General features: G+C 31.9%; 9 protein-coding genes across 9 annotated transcripts; 6 read left to right on the top strand and 3 right to left on the bottom strand.

The window, feature by feature from the left end:
- Positions 1-13: 13 nt before the first annotated feature.
- On the top strand, positions 14-949 carry PPL_02023 (uncharacterized protein; the record flags this gene model as incomplete). The annotated part of the gene is made up of 1 exon (XM_020573020.1): positions 14-949. One exon carries the CDS (start codon positions 14-16, stop codon positions 947-949), a length of 936 nt encoding a protein of 311 aa, XP_020437137.1.
- Positions 950-1,451: 502 nt separating this feature from the next.
- On the top strand, positions 1,452-3,857 carry gacL (RhoGAP domain-containing protein; the record flags this gene model as incomplete). Its single annotated transcript, XM_020573019.1, has 5 exons — positions 1,452-1,604; positions 1,819-2,073; positions 2,167-2,386; positions 2,471-3,429; positions 3,504-3,857. 5 exons carry the CDS (start codon positions 1,452-1,454, stop codon positions 3,855-3,857), a joined length of 1,941 nt encoding a protein of 646 aa, XP_020437136.1.
- A 254-nt stretch (positions 3,858-4,111) lies between these two features.
- vps22 (EAP30/Vps36 family vacuolar-sorting protein) lies at positions 4,112-5,080 on the bottom strand (the record flags this gene model as incomplete). Its single annotated transcript, XM_020573018.1, has 4 exons — positions 4,112-4,216; positions 4,301-4,517; positions 4,593-4,770; positions 4,840-5,080. The coding sequence occupies 4 exons, from the start codon at positions 5,078-5,080 to the stop codon at positions 4,112-4,114; spliced, it is 741 nt and encodes a 246-aa protein (XP_020437135.1).
- Positions 5,081-5,202: 122 nt separating this feature from the next.
- On the top strand, positions 5,203-5,620 carry PPL_02020 (uncharacterized protein; the record flags this gene model as incomplete). The annotated part of the gene is made up of 2 exons (XM_020573017.1): positions 5,203-5,385; positions 5,453-5,620. The coding sequence occupies 2 exons, from the start codon at positions 5,203-5,205 to the stop codon at positions 5,618-5,620; spliced, it is 351 nt and encodes a 116-aa protein (XP_020437134.1).
- A 1,287-nt stretch (positions 5,621-6,907) lies between these two features.
- dcd3B (alkaline dihydroceramidase) lies at positions 6,908-7,800 on the top strand (the record flags this gene model as incomplete). The annotated part of the gene is made up of 2 exons (XM_020573016.1): positions 6,908-7,428; positions 7,791-7,800. The coding sequence occupies 2 exons, from the start codon at positions 6,908-6,910 to the stop codon at positions 7,798-7,800; spliced, it is 531 nt and encodes a 176-aa protein (XP_020437133.1).
- A 533-nt stretch (positions 7,801-8,333) lies between these two features.
- PPL_02018 (uncharacterized protein) lies at positions 8,334-8,603 on the bottom strand (the record flags this gene model as incomplete). Its single annotated transcript, XM_020573015.1, has 1 exon — positions 8,334-8,603. The coding sequence occupies one exon, from the start codon at positions 8,601-8,603 to the stop codon at positions 8,334-8,336; it is 270 nt and encodes an 89-aa protein (XP_020437132.1).
- A 580-nt stretch (positions 8,604-9,183) lies between these two features.
- On the bottom strand, positions 9,184-10,023 carry PPL_02017 (mitochondrial inner membrane protease ATP23; the record flags this gene model as incomplete). The annotated part of the gene is made up of 3 exons (XM_020573014.1): positions 9,184-9,537; positions 9,639-9,727; positions 9,825-10,023. The coding sequence occupies 3 exons, from the start codon at positions 10,021-10,023 to the stop codon at positions 9,184-9,186; spliced, it is 642 nt and encodes a 213-aa protein (XP_020437131.1).
- Positions 10,024-10,405: 382 nt separating this feature from the next.
- On the top strand, positions 10,406-13,413 carry PPL_02016 (SDR family NAD(P)-dependent oxidoreductase; the record flags this gene model as incomplete). Its single annotated transcript, XM_020573013.1, has 7 exons — positions 10,406-10,566; positions 10,651-11,402; positions 11,978-12,093; positions 12,922-12,945; positions 13,035-13,121; positions 13,160-13,202; positions 13,385-13,413. The coding sequence occupies 7 exons, from the start codon at positions 10,406-10,408 to the stop codon at positions 13,411-13,413; spliced, it is 1,212 nt and encodes a 403-aa protein (XP_020437130.1).
- An 886-nt stretch (positions 13,414-14,299) lies between these two features.
- Positions 14,300-15,950, top strand: PPL_02015 (uncharacterized protein; the record flags this gene model as incomplete). Its single annotated transcript, XM_020573012.1, has 3 exons — positions 14,300-14,357; positions 14,442-14,879; positions 14,965-15,950. The coding sequence occupies 3 exons, from the start codon at positions 14,300-14,302 to the stop codon at positions 15,948-15,950; spliced, it is 1,482 nt and encodes a 493-aa protein (XP_020437129.1).
- Positions 15,951-15,998: the final 48 nt, after the last annotated feature.

Genomic DNA, 15,998 nt, shown 5'->3' with positions numbered 1-15,998 from the left:
ATGTATATATAATATGAATAAGAACAATGATTATGGTGAATCGTTAGATATGATCAATGAAGATACAGATATAGATGTAGTAGATAGAGTTGATAAAGATGGTGCCACTTTATTTGATTCTGATAATTTAAATAATAATAATAATAATAATCAATTAAATAATCAACAAGATAAACAACTACAACAACAGCAACAACTTCAACATAAACAAAAAGTAAAAGAAAAACAAAAACAAAAACAAATCAAAAATGTATATAAATTAGAATCAAAACAACAGCAGCAGCAACAACAAAAACAATCTATATTCAGTTGTTTCAAATCATTCTTGACAACTTTAGGTGGTTGTTTTGAATTGCTTTGTTTCGATTGTTGCTATGGCTCCAGTGCTGCCGATAGAAAAGAGAAAAGAAGACGTGGAAAGTACGGAAAGCTACCGACTGTCGGTGACTCTGACGAGCCAATGACCAGAGTGCGTCTTGGTTTCCAGGGTAAAGACATGTGGATCGAGACTAAAAACCTCAATTTTCATCAGACTTTTGGTCGCTATTGTGTACTGATGGACGAAAAAGATCGAATCATACCGTTCACAAAGAACGGTGAACTCGTCGAGCCACTAGATCCCAACAGCAAATACAAGATCGTTGCAAACTGCTACGGTACAGACAACAAAGACAAATGGAAACAATTTAAAGAAACTGAAAAAATTAAAATGGCAAAGCTTCAAAAACCACAAATCAAACAACAACAACAACAACAACAAAAGTCTACCAAAAGTAAAAGTAAAAATAAAAATAAAAATAATAACAATAACAATAATAATAATCATGTAACAATAATAAATTCAACTTCAACTACCATTAACAATAATAATAATAACAATATCACATCTAATAATAAAGAAGAAAAAGAAGAAGCTGCGGAAGATTGTGAGATAGTATCAAATCTATAAATAAAAATTATTATTTATATTGAAAACACTACAAACTAAGCTAGCTGTTTGATATCAAACAACAACCACTCACTCCATTTGTTTTTAATCAATTAATTCTTCCCAATGGTAATAAATCAAATCTTTAAAGTTGAATAGCAATGTAGTGTAGTGCAAGTTTTAAAGAAATCGCACCCTCTGATTTAATTAACAACAAGAGAAACACCACAATCCCATTATTCACCTCCTATTGTTAAAACCATCATCACCCCACAAAAAAATGTGAATCTAACGATTAAAAAAAAAAATTCCAACAAAAAAATGAGTCTAAAAATTGATGGCGATAAAAACAACTGATTTTTTTTTATTAAATTTTTTTTTACAAGCCTATTTTTTTTAAATTAATAAAATTTCTTATTAATCAAATTCAATATATTTTTTCATTACACCTTAAATATATATTGTTTTTATACTTTTACACTTAATTAATTATATTGTAGAAATTAGAAATCAGAAATAGAAAATGGGAATGGACATAGATCAATATCTTAGCCTACCTAGTTTACCAAAGAGTAGGATTAAACTCAGAATTATAGTGGAGGCCAATGGTGTACAATATGAAAAATCAATAGATGGTACTCAAGAACACTTGAAATCATTTATAAATAAAATAAATGTATGTATTATGTAATAAAAATTAGCTATTAGTATGGTTCTCTACAAATTTTTATTTTATTTTTTTTGTCACAACGTTGATATGGTGTTCATAGGAGTTACACTCAAACACACGTGTGTGCAATCAAATCAGATTTAAGTTTTTTTTGCTCAAGTGCTTTCTTGAAAAATTTCATTTTTTTTAATTAATTTAAATTGACTAAAAATTTATTTAGAGTAAAGCAAAGAAAGAAGAAGAATCGATTAAAAGGAATATGGTGCTGTCGACAGCGACTTCATCGACTACCAATGTATTGATTGCCAAGAATCTATCACAACTCAGTCTCAATCATCATATTCATGCTAGAAATCAGAGTAAAGAGGCATTGGCCGATCCAAGAATATTTGGTGTCAGTCTCGACACTTTAATGGAAAGACAGAAATCAGATACCACCACAAAAATTCCAATTTTTATGAAACATGCATTAAAGGTAAGAAAAAACAAAGACACCATAAACAGGAATATTAAAATATTTGAATGTTTCAAAACTAATTGGATATCCAATTATATTTTATTTTTTTAGCATTTATTTGTACATTCATTAGATGTAGAAGGATTATTCAGAATATCAAGTAGTCAAGCAGATTTAGTTGCCAGAAAGGTTTCAGTGGATAAAGGAGAGTTACAGTTTTCAAAGGATGACAATCCACATCTTGTCACTGGACTACTCAAGATATTTCTTAGAGAGTTACCAGAGCCAATTTGTACAGCTGATTTATATGATTTATTCTTGGCATCATCTGGTAATTTATTATTAATAGATAGATAGATATTAATCAAAGAGATACATTTAATTAATTAATTCCGCTGCCTTTTTAATATTTTAGATCAAATTACAAAATGTCAATCATTTGATATGATAAAGAAAACATTGTCAATGTTACCACCAAACAACAAACAGCTGTTTCAACATCTATGTCACTTTTTGACATTTGTCGCAGCGAACTCACATGTTAATCTCATGAACCACTCGAATCTCGGAAGAATTTTTGGACCAAATCTATTTTGGAAGAAGGAAGTTGGACAGTTGGACATGAATCAACTTCAGGCTACCAGTGAAAAGGTTAATGTATTGGCAGAGAATCTGATTACACATTACAACGATTTGTTTGAAGAACCCACACCAACTGCATTCAGCGGACGTCTCTATCTTCAAAGCAAGATGTTAGGACATAAAAAGTCTGTGCAATGGCTGGCATTGATCGATCAGGAGAGAAAGGTTTGCTCACTCGATACACTTGGACTGCTCAAAGTCTGGGACTCTCAGAGCGCTACACTCATCAATGAATTCAACGTCTGTGAACAGGGTGCGCTCATCTACTCGATGGTTTGTGCATCGAACGACACTATATGGGTGGCAACTTCACAATCGGTCTCAATTTGGTCACCCTCTGGAAAAATGATTGGTGAAGCACCGGGCGAAGCATACTCACTCACCGAGTCACAGCATGGCGACATCTGGGTAGGTGGCAATCAGGTGATGAACATCTACTCGCTCAAAGACATCCCAACAGAGGCTGGCGATCATCCAATCAAGCCAATCGGAACCGATCTCTTCAATCAAAACGTATTCATTTTGGCACTGTGCAAAGTCGGTAAAAACAGAATCTGGGGATGCTCCTCCAACAAACTCCTTTACATATACGACGCCAAGACCAAAGAAATTCTTCACAAAACAGAGATTCACGAGAAACGTCCAAAACGTATTGCCTACATTGAATTCGAGGACTATGAAGCTGTTTGGATCGGTGGTGATGAAGGTACTTTCCAAATTTTGAATGCAAATGTAAATATCAATATTATCAACGTTGACCTATTATTACTTCTCAAAGATACTAATATTGCAAATTTAATATTTAGACATATGAATTGGTACATAAAATAGAGAATGCAGGTTGGGATAAGATATTTGTTTTGGCACCTATTGGACGAGAGATGTGGACATCCACTTGGGATATAGTAGTGAGATCTTGGGAGCCGAGAACTCGTGATGTCACTGGTGAGATCAAAGGAAATCATTCCGATGCTATTTCAGCAATCTTAGAGGTACCTAATTTAAAGGGTACTGGTGATCCATTCATCTGGTTCGGATCGTTTGACAAATCTATTTCCACTTATATCAACAAAGGTGCTGCAGATCGTGAGAGTAAATGGTCCAACGCCAAAAGAAGTGTACCTAGAACCGTTAGAATTGGATTCTCTTCTAGAGGTTAAGAACTACTATAACAAAACACAAAACACAAAACAAAACATAACAAAACATTCCGCCATTTAGTTTTTTCAATGTATCATAGTCAAACAAATTTAAAAAAGACAATCTTAATATTAAATAAACCAACTTTAGTCTATAACTCTTTTTTTTTGGTTAAAAATGATAATAAATAATTAAAATAACCAAATTCTTTTGCTTTGAATGATTGACTGGTTTTTTAATTAATTAATTGTACAAAAATAAGATAAAGATATTATTAAGATTCGAATGTATTGGACCATAAACTTGGGAACCAATATAATGTTTCTTTTAATTCAGATTGATCGTCAATCCATGCCATACCCTCTGATAATAATACATCCTTTATAAGTAGTTAAAGTGTAATATATTAGTAACTAATAACAATGGTGATAGGTGTATTTTAATATATTAATATAATACATACTAGTACACTTTTTATTCTTTGTTGATCCCAACCCATCTTACTTAGATGTGATACCGCTATGAATCCACCTTGCGATTGTGCTTTTATCAGTACATCGGTATGATCTTTGTTCAATTCACAAGGCACCGATTGAACTATCTTTTTAGAATCTATCTTTAATATATTATAACCATTACCAAGTACCTTTATTTTTGAAATAGATACTTCAACATCGTCACTATATGAATGTATACGTGTTAATAAATGGTTCAATAACGTGTTTAAAACAATCATCTATTAGCTAGATAGTTACCTGCTAATTTCATTTGCAGTTTTTCCTCTCATTTTTCGGATATGATCTGTCAGAGTGGTTAACTCAATTAAACCACCATTGGTAGACCTATATTTCAAACAGATCTCAATGATTTGTACAGCCAATTGATAATAGAAATCACCAACACCCAATACCTGACACCAAAATCCTTTATTAGCTATTATTATTATTTATAGGTTTGAATTAGTAACAAATAATATATAGTATGATAGATAGAGAAACTTACAAGCAAGAGGATCAACACCAATAGTTGAACACATATCTTGAAAGTACTTTCTAAACTCTGGATTCTTTATGATATCTTTTTTGTGCTTGAGTGCAAACTCCTCGAGATTCGTCTTGAACGTTGTGAGCTGTTCACTGATCTTCTTCAAGTTATCCGAAGACAGTTGCTCACTTATATTCTGCAGTTGTTTCTGCTGTTGATTTTGCTTATGTATAGCTTGAATTCCTACACCTCTTCTCATCATTTAAATATATAATTATTGTAACAAACTAAATTAAAAATTAAATTAATTTGAACATATTTTTGTTTTTTTTTTTTTTGTTTTTCATTTTTTTTAAACTTTGTTGAATTAATCATATCGATATGGATAACTTTGATTTAGAGATTAAAGCAGCAATTGATGATATTTCATTTGGTGTTGAGAATGTAACAATATTAAGAGATCATCAGAAATCAGATGTAGGAAGTGGTGTTGTTATGTTGCAAGTGATATGCCATGAACAATTCATATTACTTATTAGAATGTCTATGATTGATGGTTTTCAAGTAAGTATTATTACTATTATTGTAAAAACACATTTGTTAAAATTCAATCATTATTATTATTATTTAGGTATTAGAATATATAGATAATAATAGTAACAATAATAGCAATAGTAAAGATATAAATCAATCATTTGATTCACTATCAAGTTTATTAATGAACTATAGTGACAAATATCAATTAGCATTTCAACAACAGCTCTTTAATAGATTATCAAAACTAAGTCAACAAAATTGATCAATAAAATAATTTATAAAAGATCAAGATATATGGATGTTGTAAAATAAAAAAATAAAAAACAAAACAAATGTAATTAATTAATCTTTAAAATTATCTTAAGATTGTTTTCGAACAAAACATAATAGGAGAAATGCTACCCACACTCACACTATGAATCATAATTCGATGATGTTATTATGAGGTTATTAATTTTTTTTTTTTTACTTTTTTTTTTTTGTTTTTTAACAATTTTTTTACACCAACGATTAATTTAATTGAATGAATGTTTCGTTTGTTCATTAATGACTCTTGTGTTCCCTTTTACATTATTTCACCCCACTCCATTCCATATTCAGTCAGTTTTGTTGTTTTTTATTTATTTTATTGTTTTTTTTTTTGTTTTTTTTTTCCAAACTTATAAGATTTATTTATTATATGTATATTCTCATTTAATCAGTTACATTTTCATCATCTCACACTCCACATTACACACACACACAAGAACAAACAAAACTTAACTATAACAATACTTTTAGTAAAAATCAATACAGTCAAAGTTACTTTATTATAAAAAAAGTAATTAAATATCATTACAATATTAAAAAATAAATTTGCGCAAATTTATCAATAACATTACTTTCCTCTCTATCTATTTTCATTTATATATTATTTATTATTTTACAAAAGATATCAATCATCGATCATTCATTATTCAAGTCAGTAATATCAAAGCTTAAATTCAACCCTCTACAATATTAATATTGGATTGTCTGTCAAAAATAAATAATTTGGCAATTCTGTAAGTTTATTTTTTTACATTCATTATGTCGCAGTCTAAAAGAGATGAAAATAAACAAATGTGTGGGTGTGAATAACAATGTTTACAATGAAAAAGTACCAACAGAATATAATGATTGATTAACACACTCACACCACACACCTTATATTGTCACAGAAGATTATGATGATGATGATGATGGAGAATCAGTCTAATTAAACCCAACAATAACAACTATAACAACAACAAAAACATTCAGTATCAATACCAAATCAAGAATAGTATATATAATAGTAGTAATAACAGCAATACTATAGTATAGAATAATAACAAATATACATTTTCATCTTCATTAATCTTCATCTCTTTTATCTTTTTATTTATGTTTTTTATGTCAAGATAAAATTTTAATTATAATTTAGATAATTAATTTATCATACCATTTTACTTCCAATATTATATAAATCTAGATTTTAGATAGGAAAAATAATAATAATAGATAAAAAAATTAATAAAACCAAAAAAAAATGACAATAGTTGAAGATCATTTACCACAATATAAACAATATTATTGGGGAATACCCGATTCACCGATCGATTGGTGCGAATTAAATTATGAAGTTTCCCCATATATATGCGAATTCTACAATACTATATCGAGTTTTGCCATCACTGCTTTCGCAGTGTATGGTATGTATCTTTTGGTGTATCCGTACGGCACCACCAAGTTGCTGCAGCACATCAAAATAGTAAAGGCACTCGATATACGCAATAAAGTGATGGTTGCCTACGTGGCACTGTCGACGGTCGGTGTCGGTTCAGCATTCTACCACGCAACACTCCTCTACAAACACCAGCTATTCGACGAATTCCCAATGATCATTTCGATCAGTTGTTTCCTCTACTGTTTTTTCACAATCAATCCGGTGAGCAAAGCCGACAGCAAGTACTACAAACTGTTCCGTTTCCTGCTGCCCTACGTGCTGACCCTCTACTTCCTGGTGGTGGCATCGACCATCTACGTCATTCGTAACATACCGACAATTTTGCAAGTCTCGTTTGGCATACTGGTCGTAACACTGGTAGTGGTTTCCTTCATAACGTCGCGCTCCATCACCGTGCCATTCCGGCAATCCAACTGCAAGAAGCTACTGCTGTTTTCGACAATCGCAATGCTAACGGCCTACTTTTCTTGGCTGATCGAACGTAAGCTTTGCGACAACGGATACGTCATCCCAGGTCTGCAGCTTCACGCCATCTGGCACATTCTGACAGGATTGGCCGGATTCTACTGGATGCAATTTTACATTTGTTACTGTTTGGAAAATAATAACTACAAGACACTGCTTCAATTTAATTGGTTAGGTATAGCTTCAATCCGGGGTTATATTAAAATATAAATTTATAAAGGTGGCGATAGATAGGTTTTTCAAATCTTAAACAAGTTCTCGTATGTCAGACAAACTTTACAAAGTTTTTGAAAAACTAATAAACAATTGTTTGATTTTTTTTTAAATTAAACCTTACAACAATTCATTCACTTCTTTATCTCTGATATCTCACCAAATTTAATCTTAAATTCAATTGATTAAATAAATATGTTACCCATCAGTCATCATTTTCAGTTTCAAATTTATAATAATCAATGATAAACAAACAAACTGGATAACGTTGCAAAAAAAACAAAAAAGTAACTGTAAATTGTTTTATGATAATTTTATTGGTGATAATTCAAGATCATTTTTGGATTCTCACACCACAGGAGTTTGTCTATCAAGTTTTTTTTTTTTTTAAATGTGTATTACCTTTATAAAGATTGTTTAGATGATTGTCTGGATGACAAAAACCTTTGCCCAAATTAATGAATAGAGTTTGAACCTTAGCGATTAGATGCAATTAATCAACTTGTGTTGATTCTTAACGACAAACAGTTTGAAGTTAACATTTGTTGACTTAATCCTCGATGGTACCTTTCTCTTTGGTTCGGTCGTATAGTGGAGCGGCGATTCGTGCATAATTTGGTACTCTATTTCTGTAGTAATTGGTTAGTCCTAGGAAACGTTTGAGGTTCTTGACGGTTGTTGGTAGTGGAAACGATACTATGGCGTCGATCTTGTTGGATTGTGCGAATGTTTTTCCATTACCGATCTTGAATCCTAAGAGCTCTACCTTTGTTTGGAACATTTGGCATTTGGATTTCTTAGATAAATCTGGTTTCTTCATAGCTTTTGTAGAAATCCTCGGATATCTTTTTCATGATGATCTATGTCTTCAGACCCTACGAACCTGGGATGGTGATCTTGGTCGCAGTTCATGGATAACTGGTTTTAGGTACTCATTGCAAGCTGTTGAAGACAATACCATAAAGAGTAGGCGATATGTATCAAGTAAAGTCACTTGTCACAGCACTTTTTTCTTCAGCGCATATCATTTCTTTTGCAGTATTGAGAGTGGTTAATGATAACATCGATTGTCTGGTTACTAATCACTACCTTGATGGATGTTACAGATGCATCCCATACCAGTCCATTCATTTCAACTTGACTTTTCGGTCTTCTTTTGGTGGTATCTTCCTAATATGTATCATGGACTGAGCCATAATAATACATGATTGGATGGCCAAAGACCAATCATTTCGGACTTCATGGTAGGACAAAAGTTTTTGTCATCTAGACATATCATCATCATTTAAATAATCATTAAAAAGTAATATTAATAATAATAAAAAGTAATTATTATAATAATAATAAGTTTGTTTTTTAATTAAATAATTTAAAAATTAAATATTTGTATATATTATATTTTATTTTGGTATTGTTGTAAATGGTGAATAATCAGTATTACATTTCTCCCATGCTTTCAAAACGGATAGTTCTGCATTTGCCTTGCATTTTGGATGAGCTTCAAGTGATTTTATGGCTCTTCGCTTTGTACAATCGGCCATGTGGTTGTAGATGTGCAGGTTACCTCTGCCCAGCTCCTGTGAAAACTTGCAATCGCCACTCAGATTGGCTGCTCTAATCTCTGTACATGCCAAATGAATGCAATTGTCTGTATCTAAATCGTATCTACAAGTATCGTATGCATGTATCATCTCATGCAATATCGTATTTCTCAATGTAACTGAATATGTTTTTATATTATTACAAATAGTTAACTAATGATGGTCATTACAACGATAATAATATGAAATTAATAAATTGATGTGATCATTTCAAATATTCGAATTCGAATTCAAACGACAACAATAATACATACACCACTTCCAGGTTCGAAATAACCGAATGATTCTTCTTTACATGGTTTACATTTGATGACAGGTGGTAGACAACCTAATTTTACCATTTCTTTCATAATATAATGTATTGATTCATCTTTTTTTTTTTTTTTTTGAATATTGTGTTAGATATGTTTTGTTTTTTCTTATTTTCACTAGCTACACACCTTCCATTAATGTCTTTGTTACAACTCTTTCACATTCTTTATTATTTGGTTCTATGAAAGCACTCTTTGTTGGTTTTAATAAATCATCTTTAGAAAAAAGTAATTTTTTATCATTATTATTATTTTCATCATTTTCTATAATTGTATTATTTAAAGATTGCTCTTTAATCAATCTTTTCTTAAGATGTTCAAATATCATAGTAATACACCTGACTAATATCTATCAAATTAGCAACGAAACGAATGATTGAAAAAATTAGATTCCCAAAAAAAAAAAAAAAAAAAAAACCAAAAATATCTGTAAAATATTTTTCAACAAAAAAAGACGATTAATTAGTTAAAATGGTGTAATAAATATGGAGGAGAGCGTTGACTAACAACTTAGATTAATTTAACTAGTTCCCAAAAAGATAAACAATATCTTTTTTAATCTGTCCCACACACCAAATCAAATCTTGATTTTTATTTGCTTTTTGACTTTGTTGATATTTTAATAAGATAAGGAGTTATTATAATCTTACTATTTACTATTTTTTATTTTTGTATTATAATAGAAGAACAGTTATAAATTTATATAAATAATGAATACTTTTCGATATCACTTGGTTAGTTTTTTCTCTGATATCCTTATTGCGATATTAGGAATATTTGGACATCTCTTGTTTATAGCACTCTCACCGATTCTCTTTGTTGCTGGATATTTCCAAAAGAAGAGATTCCCAAATCCAAAATCCATTGTTATGTATGTTGTGTGTTGAAAAATATAGAACAATACCACAAGTTCTAACTTTCAAATATATTAATCTGAAAATCAAAAAAATAACAGTACAGGAGCATCTAATGGAATTGGCAAGGAGTTAGCTATTGAATATGCTAGAACTGGTGTAACCAATATCTGTCTGACCGGACGTGATAAACTTCGTTTGGAGGAGGTCGCTGACATCTGTAAGGAAAAGGGTGCCAATGTAGATATCGGATTGATCGATGTTACCAACAAAGACGCTATGAAGCAATGGCTGGAGCAAATGGACAGAAAGTACACAATCGACTTGGTGATTGCCAATGCAGGTGTCACTGAAATCCTGTTGCCAAACAGCATGACCTACGAAGAGAAAGTCTACAAGGTTGGAGAGATCAATATGAATGGTATTCTAAACACTATCTTCCCGCTGTTGAATGCATTCAGAGAGAGAAAGAATGGCCAAATCGTACTTACCAGTAGTATATCTTCTTTGGTTCCATTTGTACTGCCAGCATACTGCGGATCCAAATACTGGGTCACTGGTTACGGTGCCTGTTTGAGACAGGAGTTAGCAAGCTGGGGAATTGGAGTTACCGTGTTGGTTCCAGGATTTGTCCGTACACAAATGGCCGACACCATTGAAATGGCTCAACCATTCGTTAAGAAGCCAGAGGTGTCCGCCAAGATATTCGTAGAGCACATCAAGCAGAATCCGGCACTGGCAACAGATAATCGTTCACTATTGTATTTGGTTAATGTTTTGAATAAGATTCAACAACCAAACTTTAGAGATGGATATATGTTCATTCAAAATGCACTCTGGAAGGATGGCGGAGGTGAAACCGATACCATTAAATATAGCTCCACAGCTGAGCTTCTAAAAAAGAATTTGTAATTTTATTCGGAATTAAACATCTCCTAAGCTTGATAGATCTATTACCCTTTTTGATCAAACAAATCGAGGGAAATCTGCAAACTTACAGCACGCTTAAAGATTCTAATGGATAGATGTGGAGATATTAATAATTATATTAATAGCAATAAAAAATGTTTTAGGTATATTCCCTTTAAAAGGAAAAATAAATGAATGGATCACATCCTATTATTATAAGTTTGAGGGAAGTAAAGTTAAAAACAAAAAAAAAAGTAAAGGGGTAACTAAAAATGAAATGTTGTTAATGTATTTTCATATTAAACTTTAGCTCGGTGATGTTGATGCAATGAAATGAAAAGTTGTGGTGCATTTGCAAAGTAGAGGGAATGTTCACGTGTATAATTGTTTTATCTTTATAAGATTCTTATCTAAATATTTTTATTTCTTACTAAATATAAATAACTCAATATCACCTTCTTGAAGCTTCATTTTTCATTGATGATGATGACAATGAAACACAGTTGATTCTAACTTTAGAGAAGACAGTGCAAATGATAAAAAATAAAATAAACACAAATCAAAAACACGTGGATCTTAAAGATACATCATTCATTGTTGCCTGTGGTAAAACATCTTCTACTACCTACTTGTGTGTGTGTGCGTGTGTGTTTTTATGGAGTGTGTGTTGAATCAAATAAACTCAATACATATAACTTTTAATTTTTTTTCATTCACACTTGTGGGGTGAGGTGTGGAATGTGGAAAGGTTGGTTTGTGTGAAATAAATATGTGGGATACATTCGTGATTATAGGACGAATCATATTCATTTTTGATGATTTTAATGATCATCAGTTTTTTCTAGAATTTGCAAAATATCTAATTGATTGATTAACTGTTAGTTAATAATGAAACTTTAATTTTGTCGATTGTAGATTTTTATTGCAATGAAAAACAAAAATGTAAAAGATATGGGTTTTCTATGGGTCTGAGACGACAAATGGTTTTTTTTTAGCTTAGATATTTTTGCATTTAACTAATTTTGTTATTTAATTCCTTTTATGTTCATTTTTTGTTTTCACAAACCATCGGCTGAATCAGTAAATGATTCAATTGATTAATTGATTGATTTTTTATTAAAAATTTTTCAAATGATTAGTTTTTTCTATTTTTTTGGTTTTTTTTGAAATATGAAAAAATATCTGGAATGGGTCGAAGTTTGTTGTTGACTTGCAACTCTTTTATTGACATTATAATTGATATTCTATTAGTCATTAGTTTTATTTTGTTTTGTGGTTGGTTCATCATTCCTTCATTCATCCAAAAGTTGGTCTACTTTACTAATTCACAATCAGATTATTTGAGATCAATTAATTAGAGAGTTGAATAATTTACATGTTGCTAGCAGTTAAAATGTAACAATAATTTATTGTGTCATCCTTTTGTTAAATATTCGGTTAATGTTTTTTCTTTTTCTTTTTAGCACCTGAATGCCAAGGGAGGTGTTGTAATAAGCAAAACTACCATCATCCTACAACATAACACAACACAATAACATATCTTACTTTTGTTTTGTGCTAAAGAATATATTTTTAGTTCGCATGTTTGAGGTTATTGGATTTTTATTTCCTACCATTAAAAATGCACTCTCTCCTCCTCATTGCTTTCTATTTGGTATTGTTGGTTTGTGAGGTTGCTTGAGCTTATGTTTTTTGGTCTAGACCACTCCACAATATATTGGTGAATATGTATTTTGTGGATATAGTATGTACAACCTTTTAAAAAGATCATATAATTGGGGGGATTCCAAATTGACTCTTGGAAGAGAACCATTTCAAAGAGGTGTGCTCCGCTTCTCATGCCAAGTGCCATTAGAGATCAAACAAAAAAATGAAAAGCCAGAAAATCATCTGAAAATTGCTTTTTGCAAAATTATTATTTTATAGATAGTTTGGTGCATCAGCAAAAACTATAAACAGATCTGAAACACCTGAGATCACCTACTAATTCCATCAAAGGTAAAAAAGACACTGTCTTAAATAACCTTTTATGGTATAGTCCAAATAAAAACATATGGTGTCGCATTTGTAAAAATAAACAATCTCCACTGGTGAAACAAAACGCTCCCGTTATGGTCAACATATTCAAACATAAATCTCTAATTTTGATAGGTTGTTGTGTCACCCCAATCTTACGGTTTCTCTTTGGGATATACCCCTACCTATAGATCAGCATCTCTTTTTTTGAAAATTAAAATTTACAAAAATACAAATAAATTGTTGGGCGGTGTGGGGATTGAATTTTGATTTGATTGATTTACACACCAACACACCAAAAACAAAAAAAGTACCACATACCATCAACAAAATTGTCTAATTTAAATCTTTTTTTTTGTCGTTTTAATTTTTCTTTTTTTTAAAACAAAAATTTCTTTTTTTCTTGGTTTCAGGCCAATTTTCTATACATCTAGCACCTTCTTGTCAACCTAAAAGTATATTTGCTTCATTTATTAAACGGTATGCACTACAATATTAAAAAAAGGAATAGATTAAGCTACATGCCCATACGACTCTGAACTTGCAGCAGCAGCATACCAAAAAAGAAAAAGTTTTCAGCTTGACTCTCATTCACCGATCACTATAAAAGGCATTATGTTTCAAGACGATTGTATAAACAACAACATCAATTACATTTCATTAAAGTATTTGTTATAAACAACATTTAACTTATTATATATCTCTTTTGTTTATATACATCTTGTAAATAAACAAACATTTTCAATTTCACCAACTCTTATTTGTTGTTCACATCATCATCCATCAAATTTCACACACACACACACAAAACCACTTATATAAACAATGTCATCACACTCTTTCAATCAAACAATAATATTATTTATTATTGTATCTGCTTTCGGTAAGTTATAACTATCTCATATGTTAATATATCATACATGTATTAACAATTGTTTTTTATCTTTTTTTCTCTCAAAAAAATTAGTTGTCATGGTAAATGGACAAGCTAGACCACCACCTGTTGTCACTCAACAATTGGTTATTGCACCATTCTCCAGTTCAGTCACTATTACAGGAGTTGACCTCGGTGGTACTGGATCAGATATTAAAATTTTACTAGGTTCTACAAAGACTGTATGCTCATCAAAGTCTGTTGGACAACTTTCTTTCCTCTCACAAAACACCTCCATCGTTTGCCAGAATTTCATGTATGACATGAACTGTCTTAATACTCTCCAAGCACTCGACGTCACCATCACAGTCGATGGAACCTCTCACGTCTCAAATCAAATGTTAATTTACACTCAATCATCAACCAGTTGTATTACTGGTCCATACAACAACGGATGTAATACAGGTGACACCTGCTCCTACGGTATCTGTCAATGTGGTACCAATCAAGTTGGTCCATTATGTAATTTAGGTAAATATTAATTAACAACATCAATTCTACATTGTAGATAACTAAATCATTATTACAAATACTGACAAACATTACAATTTTCTAGACCAAGTTTATTCAACCTATTCAAGCAGTTCAGTTCAACCAAAATTCAAATACATCTATCAAAACGGATTACTCGAGTGGAATATTGTTTTCAATAAATTGAATGTTTGGGATGCTGCCACCAGTCAATATGTCTTATTGAAGGACCTCACCACCGATGTCACATGGACTCAAGTCGTAAGTGGAACCGACACACTAATATATACTAGCAGTGCAATCGATACTGTCGCCAACGTCGGATCCGTCAAGGTCACCATGAAGTTTGCCAACAGTCTATTCACTCAGACCATCGGTGACTACTCCACCTACTTGCAGCCACGTTCTATGCAATTCAAAGTTCAAATTTTGAATCTTCCAAACTCCTACACCAAAACCTATCAAGTCGGATTCCAAATCTCCACCAACTACACCAACTCCTGTGACACTCAGACCGTCGCCTACAGCAACCACCTCTACAACAATGCCAACACCGACAATCGTTGGTTCTTCTTCACCAAAAACTCAGTGTCGCTCTACGGTCGTTACCCATCGCGTTGCCTCCAAGACGACGCACCCATCGTCCAGACTTGCTCGCTCGATTTGCTCGAGGATGCCGTCCAACAAAACATTGGAAACGGTCAATATGTCATCTCCTATCCAAAGTTCAACACCAACTCTCAAACCTTTTTCGATCTCCTCATTGTAAACTACACCAACTACCCAAGCTACCCACCACCAGTCTGCACCGAATCGATTCCAAGTGCCCACCCAGCACCATGGTTGCTCCCATCGATCATTCCTTTGATTTCATTGTGTTTGGCAAGTTTCTTGGTTGTCCTCCTCCTCATTTTCAAGGAGAACAAAAAGACTCTCCAATACGGATTCCTCCACGACTTTGAGGAGGTAGAGGATCCACTTATCGACATCAAAGTTGAAAAGGAAACCAAACCTGTTGATCATTTCGAAATTAATCAACAAGCACAAACATACTTCACAAACAACTATTAAAATCAACAAACCAACATGTTGATTAAATTGCCAATCAAAATTTTTCGA

Source organism: Heterostelium album, assembly GCF_000004825.1.
Source record: "Heterostelium album PN500 unplaced genomic scaffold PPL_scaffold2, whole genome shotgun sequence".
NCBI classification, from domain to species: Eukaryota; Evosea; class Eumycetozoa; order Acytosteliales; family Acytosteliaceae; genus Heterostelium; species Heterostelium album.
This window is presented reverse-complemented; position numbering and strand designations above follow the sequence as displayed.